General features: G+C 37.1%; 1 protein-coding gene across 2 annotated transcripts in view; it reads right to left on the bottom strand.

Annotated features, from left to right (window-relative positions):
- The window catches only part of LOC125328652 (sodium channel protein type 1 subunit alpha), a 93027-nt gene that overhangs the window by 36323 nt on the left and 42036 nt on the right, over positions 1 to 14668 (bottom strand). For both annotated transcript variants that reach the window (XM_048309640.1, XM_048309642.1), the window contains exons 8-17: positions 14039 to 14311; positions 8581 to 8644; positions 8066 to 8207; positions 7728 to 7934; positions 6930 to 7235; positions 5807 to 6187; positions 4511 to 4643; positions 3465 to 3703; positions 974 to 1147; positions 4 to 360 (exon numbers count right to left, since the gene is read on the bottom strand). In XM_048309640.1, the coding sequence (XP_048165597.1) occupies positions 4 to 360; positions 974 to 1147; positions 3465 to 3703; positions 4511 to 4643; positions 5807 to 6187; positions 6930 to 7235; positions 7728 to 7934; positions 8066 to 8207; positions 8581 to 8644; positions 14039 to 14311 (2276 nt within the window). The remainder of the gene's footprint in view (positions 1 to 3; positions 361 to 973; positions 1148 to 3464; positions 3704 to 4510; positions 4644 to 5806; positions 6188 to 6929; positions 7236 to 7727; positions 7935 to 8065; positions 8208 to 8580; positions 8645 to 14038; positions 14312 to 14668) is intronic.

Genomic DNA, 14668 nt, shown 5'->3' with positions numbered 1-14668 from the left:
TACCACTAGGTTTCCAATCACCATGACCATCATGAAGACTGTAAGGCACATGGCTTGGCCAGCAACCTCCATGCAGTCCCACATCGTTTCTATCCATTCTCCACACAGCACTCGGAATACAATCAGGAAAGAGTGGAAAAAATCTTGCATGTGCCAGCGAGGAAGCACACAGTCACTTGCAATTTTGCAGACACATTCCTTGTAGTTTTTCCCAAACAGCTGCATCCCAACCACAGCAAAAATGAACACAATGATGGCCAGCACCAGAGTCAGATTCCCCAGAGCTCCCACTGAATTACCAATGATTTTTATCAACATATTTAGTGTTGGCCAAGATTTTGCCAATTTGAAAACTCGTAACTGGAAGGAAAGAAAAATATTGTTAGGAAAACCAGAAAGACACAAAGATAATTTAAAGTTAATTAGTGGAACGGTATTAGTGCAAAATATGCCTTGAGTAGGACTGTTCAGAGGTTATCATCTTGTCTAAAAGCATGAGGATGGAAGGATCCCTCAAGAAAAATTTGTAAAATTGTATTTTGATATCCTCAAAGCATAGCTTTTACTGAAGGCCAAAGAAGCTACTGATTGGAACTTAAAATCTAGGGTTCATCTGTTAAAATCATCTGGACCACCGTTCAACTAGTATTTGTAGAGATCTATTCCTGTGATGCCAATCAGAGCACAATACATACAGTGAGTCAATTTAATTCGGCATAGCAGGATGTTGAAAGCATGTATCTACAATGGATACATTGGAAACAGGCCCAGGGCACCCACCGCTATTGGTTTGTCTGGATCCCTATCAATTCCCATTGAAGATGGTAAGATACCACAGTTAATAAGGATTTGTGGTAGTGAAACTTGCATTAGGATCAGTACCACAGCAAACATCAAGCAAATTTTTAAGGCAAAAATAAAATAATTTTAATGAAGCCCCATTGAAAAATCAGTGCAATTGAAATATATTTACCAATCTGAATGATCGAAGAACTGATAGTCCTTCCACATCTGCAAGACCAAGTTCAACCAAGCTAAGGGTTACAATAAAACCATCAAAAATATTCCAGCCTTCCTGGAAATAATAGTAAGGATCCATTGCAATTATCTTGAGAAACATTTCTGCCGTGAAGATTCCAGTGAAGACCTGAGTTCAAAGTGCAGTTTGTTATTTCATGGTGAAATATAATACTCCAGATCTAGCTGTTGTCTAGGTTTTTAAGTCAAGCTACATCTTATCCAAAAGTGATACTTAAAAAGTTACATTTACTGTAGTAATTTATTATACTCACATTCCCTTAACAAGTGTCATACAAACCAAGTAATTTTTCAATTAATTAAATTTTATACTAAACAAATTACATAAACTTCTCTTTTATAACAGATTTAAAATCCAGTTTCAACTCTGTAAGGATATGGACTTTCTCATGTACTGTACAAACAATATCCCAGATTTGATTTTCAGACCATAAACCAGAATGCTTTCCAAGAAATTACATGGTATAACTCTTTCTTAGTATACAAATTACAAATGAGGCCAAATCTAAGACTACAGGGGGGCAGCTTCTTGGCTGCTATGACCTGCCATTCAGTTCAACAGAGCTGTGATTATTTATACCAGATGAATAAATGGTATATCATAATGTATCTCAGTTGATACAACAACTGACATACATGTACTGAGATACAGCAATTTCCTGAAGCTGAGTAACTTCTACCTGGGTGTGCCCAGTGAGTTCAGCAAAATTGGTTGGCTCAATCACTTTGAAAGCAGGAATGAAAGAGTATTTAAGAATGCATTTTAAACAAAGTATTGTTGGTAGTGGTTTCTCATCATGAGTTGCTATGCTGAATGAAGTAGGAATTATATTTAAGACCCACCAAAGTAATGACCCTGAGTAGTTTTGAGAGAAGTCTTGGGAGAATTTCTTGTAGGATAAGAATGTATTAAAGCCACTGTTAAAAACTTCTTGAGCCCTGCTCAGAAATGTTATCTGTGGTTTTTTTGTTTGGTTGGTTTTTGTTTTGTTTTGTTTTGTTTTGATAACCCACTTTCTAGCAAGCTGAACAGAAAATAGGACAGCTAAAGAGAATAATCTAACTGGGATAATCAGGAGACAGGAAAGAAGAGTCTGACTTGCTCTGCCTAGGAACACCAATACTCAAGATAGATTGCTACAGTCTTTAAATTCACTCTAGACACAAACACCAGAGAGGGAAAGGTTACCAATGTTTAAGCTACAGGATTGGAACCCCTGAGAAAGACATAGGAATGATACAGTTTGAAATGCTGACTTAGGTTCCTAATAGTCAGAACAGGAAGGTTTTCAAGGAGCTTTAAAGTGGAACTACTGGAGCAGGCAACCTCCGAGAGCCTCTCTATTGCAGAAGGGTTTTATGTCAGGGAGGCTAAAACTGGAAGAATGTGGTGCTTATAGACAGGTTCTCTCACACTCCCATTGTAGTCAGAGGTACACCAAGGTTTATACTGAATTTTCTTGGTTAGAAACCAAACCTATAAAGTGCTACAAGACAAGATTTTACATTTTATTAGGAAACAAAAGCTCAGAATTTCCCTTAAGTATCTGAAAATCAGCTGTACAATTTTCTATTCATTCTCCCTCCTAAATCCTATAGTTATTTACATGATCTATTTGTTCCTCATTACAAAACAAGAATTATTAAAAATCACATTATAAGAAATAAATTCTTAAAGTGAGAGATAAAGTAGGACTGTAGCTGCAGATACTTCTGTGTGATCAAACCTGTCAGTTCAAAAGCATAAAAGCTACAAAAAGTTAACTCATGAAATCTTTAATAATTTATCTTTTTGAAGCAGAGAGAAAGGGAGAAAATACAGCTGACAACATAAAGAAAATATATTTTACTAATTATCAGAGGATAAAAAAATAAAAAATAGGAGAGGAAAAAGTACAGCGGGATATTTTTCACATAAAGCATAGAAAGAAAAAGATGCACTTATCCATATAAAAAGCCTTTTGCAGAAGAAAATTCTAGAAATGCTTTTAAAGGGATCTTTTAGCTAGTGTAAATTTCTGCTCAGGAAACAGCAATTAAAAACACATTCATAATTTAAAGATTTGTATTGTATTGACTGAGAAATTAACACTGCATTTATTTGCATAGTGCCTCTTTCACGGAAGCAATGCATTTTCTGGTTTAGTAGTTACACAAATCAAACTCTGCTTAAGATGGACTTTACTTAATGTAGTATTGGAGCCAATTTTTAAATTTTTAATTTGGTTTTGCAGAACACAGCAATATATTGATTTTACAGTATCCTACGCTACATGAGTCAGGGTTGACAGTCAAATTTCCAAAAATGTTCTGATACTTATATCTGGAGGCCAATAAATATCCAAAAAGTTGTTAAAACTTCTTCTTTCAGTTATTACAGGCATATTTCCTTCCAAATCATGAACACAAAAACCCAACAGACTTACCAGATTTCCAACTGAAAGTACGTTATTGAATTCTTCCGTCATCGGATAATGTTCCATAGCCATAAAGAGTGTATTTAAAACAATGCAAATTGTAATAGCCAGGTCAACAAATGGGTCCATTACCACTAAGTTGACAATATGTTTAACTTTTAACCAATGTGGACTGCAGTCCCAGATCAAGAAAATATTTGCAAATTTATACCAACATGGTGGGCATTTCTGTCTTGATTCTTCAAGTTCTGTGGGGAGAAGAAAGTTTATACATGTAACTATGTGATTTCTCTAACCTTCCTCATTCCAATATGAATTGTACCAATCAAGTTTTCAGTCTGTAGTGGTGTGCTGATTAACCTCCTTTAAGCCTCTATTCTACAGGGCTTTTAAGAAAGGTCTTTAAAAATTGCTATCAAATATATTTACTATGTTCAAATCTTATCTGTCAAGCACAACTTCTTTGTATTCCAATCACTATGCCAATCAGTATCAATTTATACATCAGTTTGTATTATGTATTTAATTTTTCCTTGATTACACTTCAACTTGTTTCTCCCACCTACTGTTCTAGTATGTAAATATTTTTATTCTGAAATTTGTGGCATTTAAATAAAAATTTTCATTCCTATTTCAAGAGAAAAACACCTAGAATTGCTTTAAAGAGTAACTGAATAAATATATCTGCAAAAATGCGTATATATTTTAACAATAGTTGCATAAGCTTGAAAAATGTTCGGTGGCTTTTTTGTGTCCATTAATACATTTTTAATTACTATGCATAAGCATCCACACAGTTATGACCGTGCACATGACTTAGATGGTGACAGAACAATGAGAAAGAAATGCTTCCTTATGTAATACCTTTAATGCTTAGTTATGTAATAACCTTAATAAATAAAGAGCTTTGAATTTACTGATAAATATGTGTCAGTTTGTGAGATGTTATCTGTTACTTAAGCTATTTTAAATCTGTTTTCAAGTTTCAACTCAAGTTTTTCAGAAATCCATGGGAAAAACAGGATTAAATATTAAACTATGCATAGCACACACACCTTCCACAGTGTTTGTGAGGATGCTAGCAATACTCATGGCTCTTTCCCTTAAAGCTGGATCTTCCAGGAAGTCCATGGAAACGTGAAAGGAACCTGATATTCTCTTCCTCATTTCTGTTTCTGTCGTGGTGCCCTGTACAGAGAACAATAGTAGGTGAGACCATGATGAAGAAACAATGAGATAAACAAATACTACATAAGCCTGTTAGTAGTGTCTTAGCTTGGACACGTGCCCCGTGCTTCATATTTTATCATGTCGGACTTTTATTACTTTTTAGTACCTTTTAAATAATTTTGGAAAGGCATTAGGTCATAGGTACCTACAGTTCAAGACAGAGAGTTTATTTACTTAAATTTTGCATTTTTTTCCTTCAAGATATGAAAAGTCATTTAAACAAATGGAAAAGGTTTGAGTTCAAAATACTGCACAAAATTTTGCAAACTGCAATTTGTTTCCGTGGTCCTGCTGACAGAATATTCTGGGGTTTGTAACATAATAGCCTTTTCCCCTAATCAAACTGTAGCAAGTAAGAAAAGTCTGACTTCCTCATGCTTCCTCATGCTAGTATTTTTTAGCAGTCTGAGTAGACAAATTTTGACTAAGCAAGAGATTTTTTGGAGACATTTTCTCTTACCTTGTATATGGTAAGAGAATGGCAGCAATTTGTGCTGCACATATGTTCACACAGACATTTGCATCTTTGGAAGTATGTATTGAACTGTGATCTTTCAATGAACTATTTGTTGTCTATACGACAATACTTCACAAGAAATGGATGGAAAATATATAGGGATGGGAAATAAAGGGTAATAAGGAATTGATAACTTCCTTACATTTTTGACCAGGCTGATAAGGAAGAATGATATCAAAATTAACTAATAATGCTAATTTTGATAGTGGTAATACAGCATCATATTGATTGCAGTTATATAACATTTTTGTATAATATTTTCCATTGTATGTCAACTACGATAGCTAGATGGACCTTTAGATCAGCTAAAGGAAAGTATGACACAGTAATATAGTAAAGCATTGCATTTTTATGAATGTGTATGTTATTTTTTTATTACTTGGAAACTGCGACTTGCATTTGTTAGTTATGAGAATCTTTGTAAGTAAATGCTTAGGTTGCAAACCTATCTCAGCTGGTTTATTTACTAAAGATTTAACAAGATGCAGGAGCATTCACAGCTTGACCAACCAGGAAGCATTGCCAAGGGTTCCATTCTGTAGAAAACACTGGCTGGTGCAGTAAGTAAAGGCCACCATGCCTAAGCTATTTAAAACTTTCTTACATTGTCATCAGTAGCTGGTTTATCTATTATCACCTCTGGCAGAAGCTGTCCAACAGGCGATGTAGGAACAGATGGTCCGCCAACCAGGGAAACCACCCCATTGCAATCCACGGTGCTGTGCATCTTCCCATTCACTGGAAACACTGCCAGCATCCTGGATGACCTACTGGCCTGGCTAATGTTACTGTTGCGCCGTTCACCGTGTCTGCGCGGCACAAAGAGAGAATCTCTTCTGCTGTCATTGTCTTCAAAAGTGCTGTGCTCATCATCAGCAAAGTCATTTTCAGATCCTACATCCTTTGCTCGACCTCTGAAGCTGAAAAGACTTGTTCTGCTGTTGCGCCTTGGGGAAAACAGGGAGCCACGAATGCTCAGCAAAGACTGCAGGCAAACAAAATATGTGGTTATTAGCTGAAATCCTCAGACTTAGCACTGTTATTAGATTAGCATAGATTTTCTTTTTTTCTTAAATGAGAGTAACCATATTACCCAGAAGCTACATGCTGCTGGGAAATTTTTGCATGTATTTCATTAGATATATATTTTGCAGATAGAAGTATCGCTGTTCATGGATTCTTAAGACAAAAACCAGTGCTGAACACTCCTTTCTCAGCTAAAGCTACCAAATAGATTAGTTGCATAATTCCGACCAAAAAAGGAAGTCTATACATGCACTTTGTTTCATGTATGAAGCATCTTGCCCATAGTGAACAAACGTTGGTTCAAACATCTTTTAAACAGGAAGAAAATGTGAGGCTATTATAACAGAAAAATACTGTAGCATTTTAACAGGTCTAGATAATATATAATCATGCTAAAAGGAACAAAACCCCACATAACCAATCAGAGAATATTTTAACATGATTTTAAAATAATTCTATTAGAAGAACAGAGATGTGAGGTTACGTTTAAATCTAGGGGGTTTTTTTACAAGGCAGTCTGGCAGCTAGAGCACTTCCTCTCAAGCACTAGCAACGCTAATTAAGGTTAATGAAAGTATCAGTATTTCCTTTGTTTATGCAGTAGCATCACATTACTGTACTTTAGGAAGACTAAAGTAGTTTTGAAACAGCCTATGATGCTTTAAATATATGCTTTTACTAAAAATAATTATAGGCAATACCTGATGTGGAGAGGAATACTTCTTTTCGTATGTCAGTCTATTGCCTTCAATAGACAATCGGAAACCTTTCCTTCTGATGCTGTCTTCTGATTCAGATTTGTGAAATTCATCTTCATCTTTTTCCTCTCCTCCAGACTGTTCTTTCTGTTTCCTTTTCTTCCTTCTATTTCTCCTTTCTTTTGCACTCTTTGAGCTCAATTTTGATGCGTCTGAGGAACTTTCTGAGAGCCCTCCTGCTTCTCCTGCACCACTGGGCTCCCTGGACTCTGCAGATGCTGTTACTGCTGCTGCCGTCACTGCTGCTGCCTACCATGATGGAGAAGGAATTTATGTCACTGAGCAAAACACAACATAATGTTTTCCTTTCTTTAATTTACTTATACATTATTTCTACTCCAAATGTCTCAGATCTTATATCCTACTTTCTATAGGATATCCTCTCCCTAGATTTTTTTTTCTAATTATTTTTAATCAGTTGACTCAAGATATGTGCTGGTCATGGACTTCTCTCATCCTTCATGAGTAAATTTTAAATGCAGAAGTCTAACAGATTGTATTAATGACACTATACTAGAAAAACATAGTGAATAGCCTATACCTAGTTTTGAATATTCCTTCTTGATGGCTGAATCATTCACAATGTCATGTCTTCAGTGCAGAATAGAAAACCTCTGAGCTAGCTCTGTCGTTGAAAGACCAACAGGGTGCTTTATATTTCCAAATTCAGAAACTGTAGGGAGAATACCTCTATTAAACTCACTTCCTTACACTCCTGCATTACTACACCATAAACTATACCTGTGCTGCTTCTTGTTGCTTCTTCAGTTGTTCCAGCATCTGTTGAAATTCTGCCTCTTTTTGCTCTGCTTCTTCCAGGGTTGCTTGATTCTGCTCTTCGTAGGCCATGGCAACCACAGCCAGGATCAGGTTGATCAGGTAGAAAGAGCCCAGAAAAATCACCAGAACAAAAAAGATCATGTATGTCTTCCCAGCAGCACGAAGAGTCTGGAAATAATAATTCATTTATAAGCAAGAATAGGTTAACAGAAGCTCTGGTTTTCATACTGTTAAAATTAAGATAAGGAAATTGACTCTAGTTCTCTTGCATCACCGATTTTCATTTAAAAAATTCTCACCAGCTGATAGAGGTTTTCCCAGAAGTCCTGAGTCATTAGCCGAAACAGTGACAAGAAAGCCCAGCTGAAGGTGTCAAAACTTGTGTAGCCATAATTGGGGTTTCTACCAGCTTTCACACAAGTATATCCTTCTGGGCACTGCCTACAAAGACAAACTGGACATTACCTACTTAGTAATTTTAATATTGTCAACTGGATATTGGTGTATTCATATGTGCAGCCAGAACTGCAAAATAACAAGTTTTTCCAGGTTTTCCCATCACATATTGCTGTTCCTGTTATCAATGAGGCAGGGGCTATAGTAATACTAAATTACTCACTCACCATGCAAAGACTGTTTATCCAACCAATTTACTGAGCTCTGATCAGGAACACAGATCCTAAGCCCAGTGTAAAAGCCTTTCCTATGTGAAAGGAAGTGGTCACTCAAAATATAGCCCTGCTCCAACTGCACATCTACAGAACATGGATCTAATTTCTACACAGTGCAATAATATGAAAAAATTCAGTCTTACCCAGCGTCAGAACTATTTCCACAAAGCAGAGCATCATTTTGCCCTTCCAGAAAATAAAAATGACCTGTTTAGAAAAGAATTTTAAAACATTATAGAATTCCAAATATAGCCATTATCTTAAATCTCTATTAAATATATATTTTGACTCTAAAAGTTTTAAGGTGATTTCTGATCCAATTTTAAACAAACAGTATTATTTTCTCAGCAGAACAACAACTTTAGAGTAAATGACATTATTAATTTCATTAAGCACTATCGCTCACAGTACTTACTGTTAAAATGCCAAAATGTACTAAAAATTCTGTCAAATGCTTCTGGATGTAGAGTCTCCCTTCTGTCTGATCACTGAACTAAATCATGCTTTGTGGAATAGTATTGTACAGTTGTTTATTAAAATAATTACAATCGATCTGAAAAAAAAAAATCTCATAATTTATTTAAAACTTTCTGATCGTTATTGCCAGGGGTTCCAGTTTGTTGCTTACAAGCACTTGTTACCTAATATGTAAACTCTGCAAAAACCCACCCAGCTGCTGATGGCTCTGATGGTAATGGGTGTGCACACACTGCAGTTGTACCCACTGACTGTATGAAGGCCCTGGCATACACCTAAATTTAACTCAGACATAATTACTGCAGCAGTCACAACTTCTATAAGAAAGATTTTAAGAGTACATGACAAAATTATTGAACACCTTTGGAAAATAAATTGGGTAAGTTCCATCAAATTGCCCTGTAACCAACCATCCCATAGTCTGTACAGTAATACCATAGTTAAAGGACATTTTAAATGGTTTAAATAACATTGACCTATCTCTTCTTACAGAACAAAGAGATTAAAAAAACTTTGTGCTTATTAAGATTCATTTTGACTGTATCCTTGAGAAGTGTTTTTCTTTTTCCCCTCAGAGCAGATGCTTGCAGTCTTGATTGCTGAAGTCTTGATTTTTGGAAGAATTATCACAGGAGGAGCTTCTCCCGTAGTAACAATCTCCCATTTGGTCACAGGCATAAGGATGTTTTTTATACAGGGTGATACCATGTGTCCCATCTCTGATGGGATCCAAAAGCATTGGCTCAGGCTGTCTGTAAGGACAGGGCGGGGACATGGTGGTGCTCCCCTGAGCACCTTCTTAGCTCCAATACTTAAGAAGCGTAGGAGCTTCAGAATTAAGGTGGTACCTTGTTTGCTTCCTGAGAAGATTTGAACCCCACGTTGGATTTCTTTTCCATTGAACTGTCCTGTTAGATTCCCTTAAAATCTCATTTGAAAATGAGTGCGAGTTTAAACTTGACTTTGCCTGTGCTGCCCAAGCCAGGTTGCTACAGACTGATGAATTCTGAGTCTGAGGAGGTGTCACAAGCTGCTGGCTCAGCAAGAAGGGACACAGTACCTGGGTCAGCTCCATCCTGTGAGCAAAATTCACCATTGGGAAAAATGAGACCTTGTTCTGACACTCTGTGAAGGACTCATTTTCACTGTCTAATGATCTATCTGCATCTCAGAGGGAACAATCTCCTGTGCTGTGTGAAGTGCACAGCCCTGTGTGTGGCTGCTGTCACTCTGAGCTGGTGTGCGTTGCAGAGCTGCTGTGTGCTGAAACACAGCTGTAAACAGAAAGCTGACAGGATACTGGCCACAGCTGACCCTTAGGAAGCAAATCTTATTCTGCATTCAGTCAGCTAATCATGATTAAAACATGTTGGAACATAACAGCTGGTTGGGAAGAAAGCAAACCCACTTTGATATAGTTTACATGGAGCAGTCAGTCCTAATCAGCACTGCACCAGCTGAGCTGAACTGCTACAACAGGTCTGCATTCAGGTTGTGTGCCTCAGACAAGATGTGCCCTGCAAGGGTGCTGTACTTGCCAGCTACACGGAAACAAGAGCCACACAGGCTTTCTCTGAGTGCACTGATACACTTGGGCAAGTGCTCAAAATATTATCATGATAGGAAAATTTTTATAACACACAAGCTGAGCAGTATAAGCATGTGCCCCTATCTAGATGCAAAACTTTGAATTGTGTTTTACCAAAGTAATGTGAAAAATCCCTTTCTACACCAATGATGTATGTTTGGCTCCTCTTTAATTGATTGGGAAGTGGGAAAATCTCCCTGGTAGGTGAGTGCTTTACTTCAAGCAAGATTAAAGCTGTTTGAGTAAGCATAGGGTGTAACATGAGAAGCACAGAGAATAATTTTTATTTCACAAAATAGATTGTGAGATGCTTTTTCTCAGAAAAAAATTGCTTGTGGAAAGCTTGTTAAGATAAACCTCATCTTATCTGGAACTAAGTTCATCAGAATTCTTATCTTTGAAAAAGAAAAAGGGGGGGAAAAAAAAGAGTGCTTGACTCGTTAATGCCAGGAAAGCTTGCATGAAGACCCTCTTACAATGGTGTCTCCAAAAATGAGCTCAATGGTAAAATTAGGGCTTATATGCCTTTTTCTGCATAGTATACACAACTAATGGCATAATAACTTCCATAATTCCTAAAAAAGACACTGCCATTGCACTGCTCTGAGCTGGAGGTAGAGCACTTCTTACTGCCCTGTGAAGCAGCTGGTTTTTGTATCCTGTCTGCCTGCCCACATGCAAAAAGAGAGCAGGAAGCTGTGAGAAGATAATTTTTCTCTTAGAAACTGCTGGTAAGCAAGGACAACGTTATTAAGTTCATAATAAGACTTGTAATTTCATTATAAATTTCATAATACATATGAAATCCTGTAAATATACCAAGGGTTCATGTAGCCACTCAGTAAAATACTTCCTGGAACTAACTCAATTGATCTTTGTTTTCAGGGTGCTTCAGGTCTTCTTTAAGTCAACTGAAATCAGAACTTGAGTTTATAAATTCTTTGTTTAAAAGTCAGGAAATTAAGTTTGGCCTTGAAGTCTAGGTCTTCATTAGGAGGCTGCTTAGACTTTGTTATACCCCATAGCATGGGATCTCCAAGAATTCACATGTTCAAGTAAATTGAGCTTCACAAAAAGATTGATTTAAGAAATTCAGATGGAAATCCATCATAGTCATTGATTGGTTGTGTGATCACAGTCAGAAGCTGTCTCACTTCTATTCAAAATTTGTCTGGCTTTGACTTGCAGCTATTGAACCTGTTATATCTCTGCGTGCTAGATCAAAGATATGTCTAGGATGAAAATTCTGTTCCCCATGGGTTTTTTTTTAACTGTGATCAAATCACCCCTTAAACCTTCTCTTTGATATGCTAAGTAGGCTGAGCTCCTGGTCTATCTTGGTATAAAGCGTGTTTTCCAACCCTTTAATCATTCTACTCTTTTTTGAACTTCCTCCATTTTTTTCAACTTTCTATCTAAATTGAACTTTATATAGTATTCCAATAGCAGCTGCAGTAGTGCTAAATACAGGGGTAATTCTTTCTTCCTGGTCAATAATTTATTTATGTGAACAGGATATTATTTAGCTTTTTGGCTGCAGAGTTTTAGCCTTAATTAGTCAGTCCTGGCTGTCCCAGAGTGCCCTAAGTGCCTCAGCCTCCCTATTGTTAAGGGCTTTCCAAGTGTACTTTTATATCCTGCCTTTCAGTTTCCCTGCAGCCTTACATGTAAGCTGCTGGGGCAGTGTTTTCCAGAGCCTCTGCGGCACTATTTTTCCTTTGTCCTCGTGCTGTTCTTTGTGTTGCTTTTATTCTCATGACATTACACTTGCAAACACACTATTGCCACAGCAGGTGCTCACAGGAAGCAATTGTCTCTGGTGTGAGATTCACCCCTCTTTCTCCCCATTTTTCCTACTCTTTGCTTGTAGCTTTTGGTTTATATTAAATGACCTAATAACGTGCATGTACAAGCTTAAAAACCAACAGCTGTGCAGCACCCACTCTGATCAAAGGGCACTCCAAGTAGTGCTAATAGCACTGTAAGAAGGAGCAAGCTGTAGGGAATTTGAGGAGATGCTAACGAAAGTCACAAAGTTGCTATGGGAAAAGTGTCACTGCTGCACTGGAAAGGATACCCAAGTGAGGGGACTCACCTGGAGACCCTCCGACTTCTCTTTGCAGCTGGTCACTGTGATCTCTTTTCCCTTTCCTTTTCTATCTCTCTCTCCTCTTTAGTTCTTAATTTACTCCAAAAAGTAACTTCCACTGTTACAGATGATGCATGGCATCACCTACAGTCTCTATGCAAACCTGTCTCAACATGAACTGGGAGCATTCCTTTGTAGGATAGGGAGCATAGGTTTGTTCGCTCACATTTAACTGTACTGGAATGCATTTCTTTATCTGCTCTCAGTTTGCCAGACTGCTCTGCATCAGCAAAACTGGTTGAAAATTCATACTTTGGGAAATTATCAAAGTGGAAAGATGCATTAAAACAATGTCTGAAGAAATTTGTCTGAGGTTGCTGCTATTCAACGTTTTAACTAATCTAGATGATGGAAGAACACTTATCAAATTTGGAAATGACACCAATAAGGATGGTGGTGAGTTTGAGGAAAAAATTCAATTTTCAAAGGTTCCAGACAGCTGGAGAAATAGTTTGAAAAAAATAGGGTGTTGTCCAGCCTGGAACAATAAACTGATTCAGGAGCAGGTAGACAAAAGGCAGAACATTACTACCATTGTAAACAGCAAGCTATATAGGATATATGAAACAGAAGTATAAGTCACTATGCTACCACTTCTTCCCTAATTAGTACTCCCTATGTGGAGTAGAAATGCCTATATGTGGGTGCTGCACTTTAAGAAGCATGCTTATGAAAAAGAAAGGATCTGGATGAGAGAGCAACATCTAGAAAATACATTGTAGGAGAAAATGGTTAATGACCCGTGTTGTTTAGCATACAAGAAGATTGAAAGAGGAGAGAACAGGGCATGAAAACATAAGAATAGTCTCTTAAAACTTCAGAAACTGTGATTAATGACAGGGAATAATTTGGTTTTGATGCCTGTGTTGCAGTTTATAAGAACAATAAGCATTAATTTTAGCAGAAAATATCTGTTAGACCTCAACCTGCCTCAATAAAAGTAACAGTAATAATAATAATAATAATAATAATAATAATAATAATAATAAGGTGGCACAAGAATGAATGGATGGTGAAAATACTGAGGACCTCATCACTGGACTTCTCACTGCATATCAGAAGTCTCTGATATCTGCCAGAAAGGACATAGAATGCTGCTGCTCATCTTGCTTTGGATAACAGAATGGAAAATATTTATTAAGTAATTTTAGGAGTCCTTTCTGTCTCAGGGGAGATGCGAATTTGGCAGATAGAGTGGAGAAAAAGAACTACATCAAGTAGCAAGACCATGCCCCTTGTTCCCTCTTCCATGCAGGCCTTTAGAGCAGACCTATGCGAGAGAAAACACTTCTGTCGTAACTAAATGTATCATCCCTTCCCCTCCTTCCTTCTAAGAACTGGGTCAGCCACAAAACACTTCAGTGGGAATTCTGCAGACAATACTTACTTTCATCTTCAATGTATCCCTTCCAGTCAAACGGAGTCACTGTTGAATTAACCAATGTACCATTTTCACCTATGGTGCTGTTTAGCTGAGAAGTAATATTTGTTTCCAAAGTAAAATTTTCTGGAGGCCACTGCAGGCATTTATTCCTCAAGTTGCCCATGAACAGCTGCAGCCCTATCAGTGCAAATACACTCAGACAAAACACAGTCAGGATCATCACATCTGAGAGCTTCTTCACAGACTGAATCAGGGCTCCCACAATAGTCTTCAGGCCTACAAATGGAAAAGAATTTTTATTCTGCTGTTGGAAACTTTTTCAAAGCACAAATATGGCAGTGTCTCCCAGTAAAGTTACAGATTTCATGCAGAAGCCCAAATACATGATTGTAATGTCTGTGAAACAACACTTTTGTGAAGAGATTTTTCACTTGTGAAAATGAATAAATAGCTGAAATTAATGTCCATTTGAGACAGTGAGTGGAATGAGTTGCATATATTTCAAAACACTTGTTTTAATGGTAAAACAAGCAACTATTTTTTACTCATGCTGTACATTAATCTCACATAAACGTCTTCTTTCTTTTCATTTGTCAATACATCTTGCTCCAAACCTTTACTACTATCAGTTTT

Source organism: Corvus hawaiiensis, chromosome 7 (genome assembly GCF_020740725.1).
Source record: "Corvus hawaiiensis isolate bCorHaw1 chromosome 7, bCorHaw1.pri.cur, whole genome shotgun sequence".
In the NCBI taxonomy this organism is placed as follows: Eukaryota; Metazoa; Chordata; class Aves; order Passeriformes; family Corvidae; genus Corvus; species Corvus hawaiiensis.
Note: the sequence above shows the minus strand (reverse complement) of the source record. Positions and strands in the feature narration are given on the sequence as shown.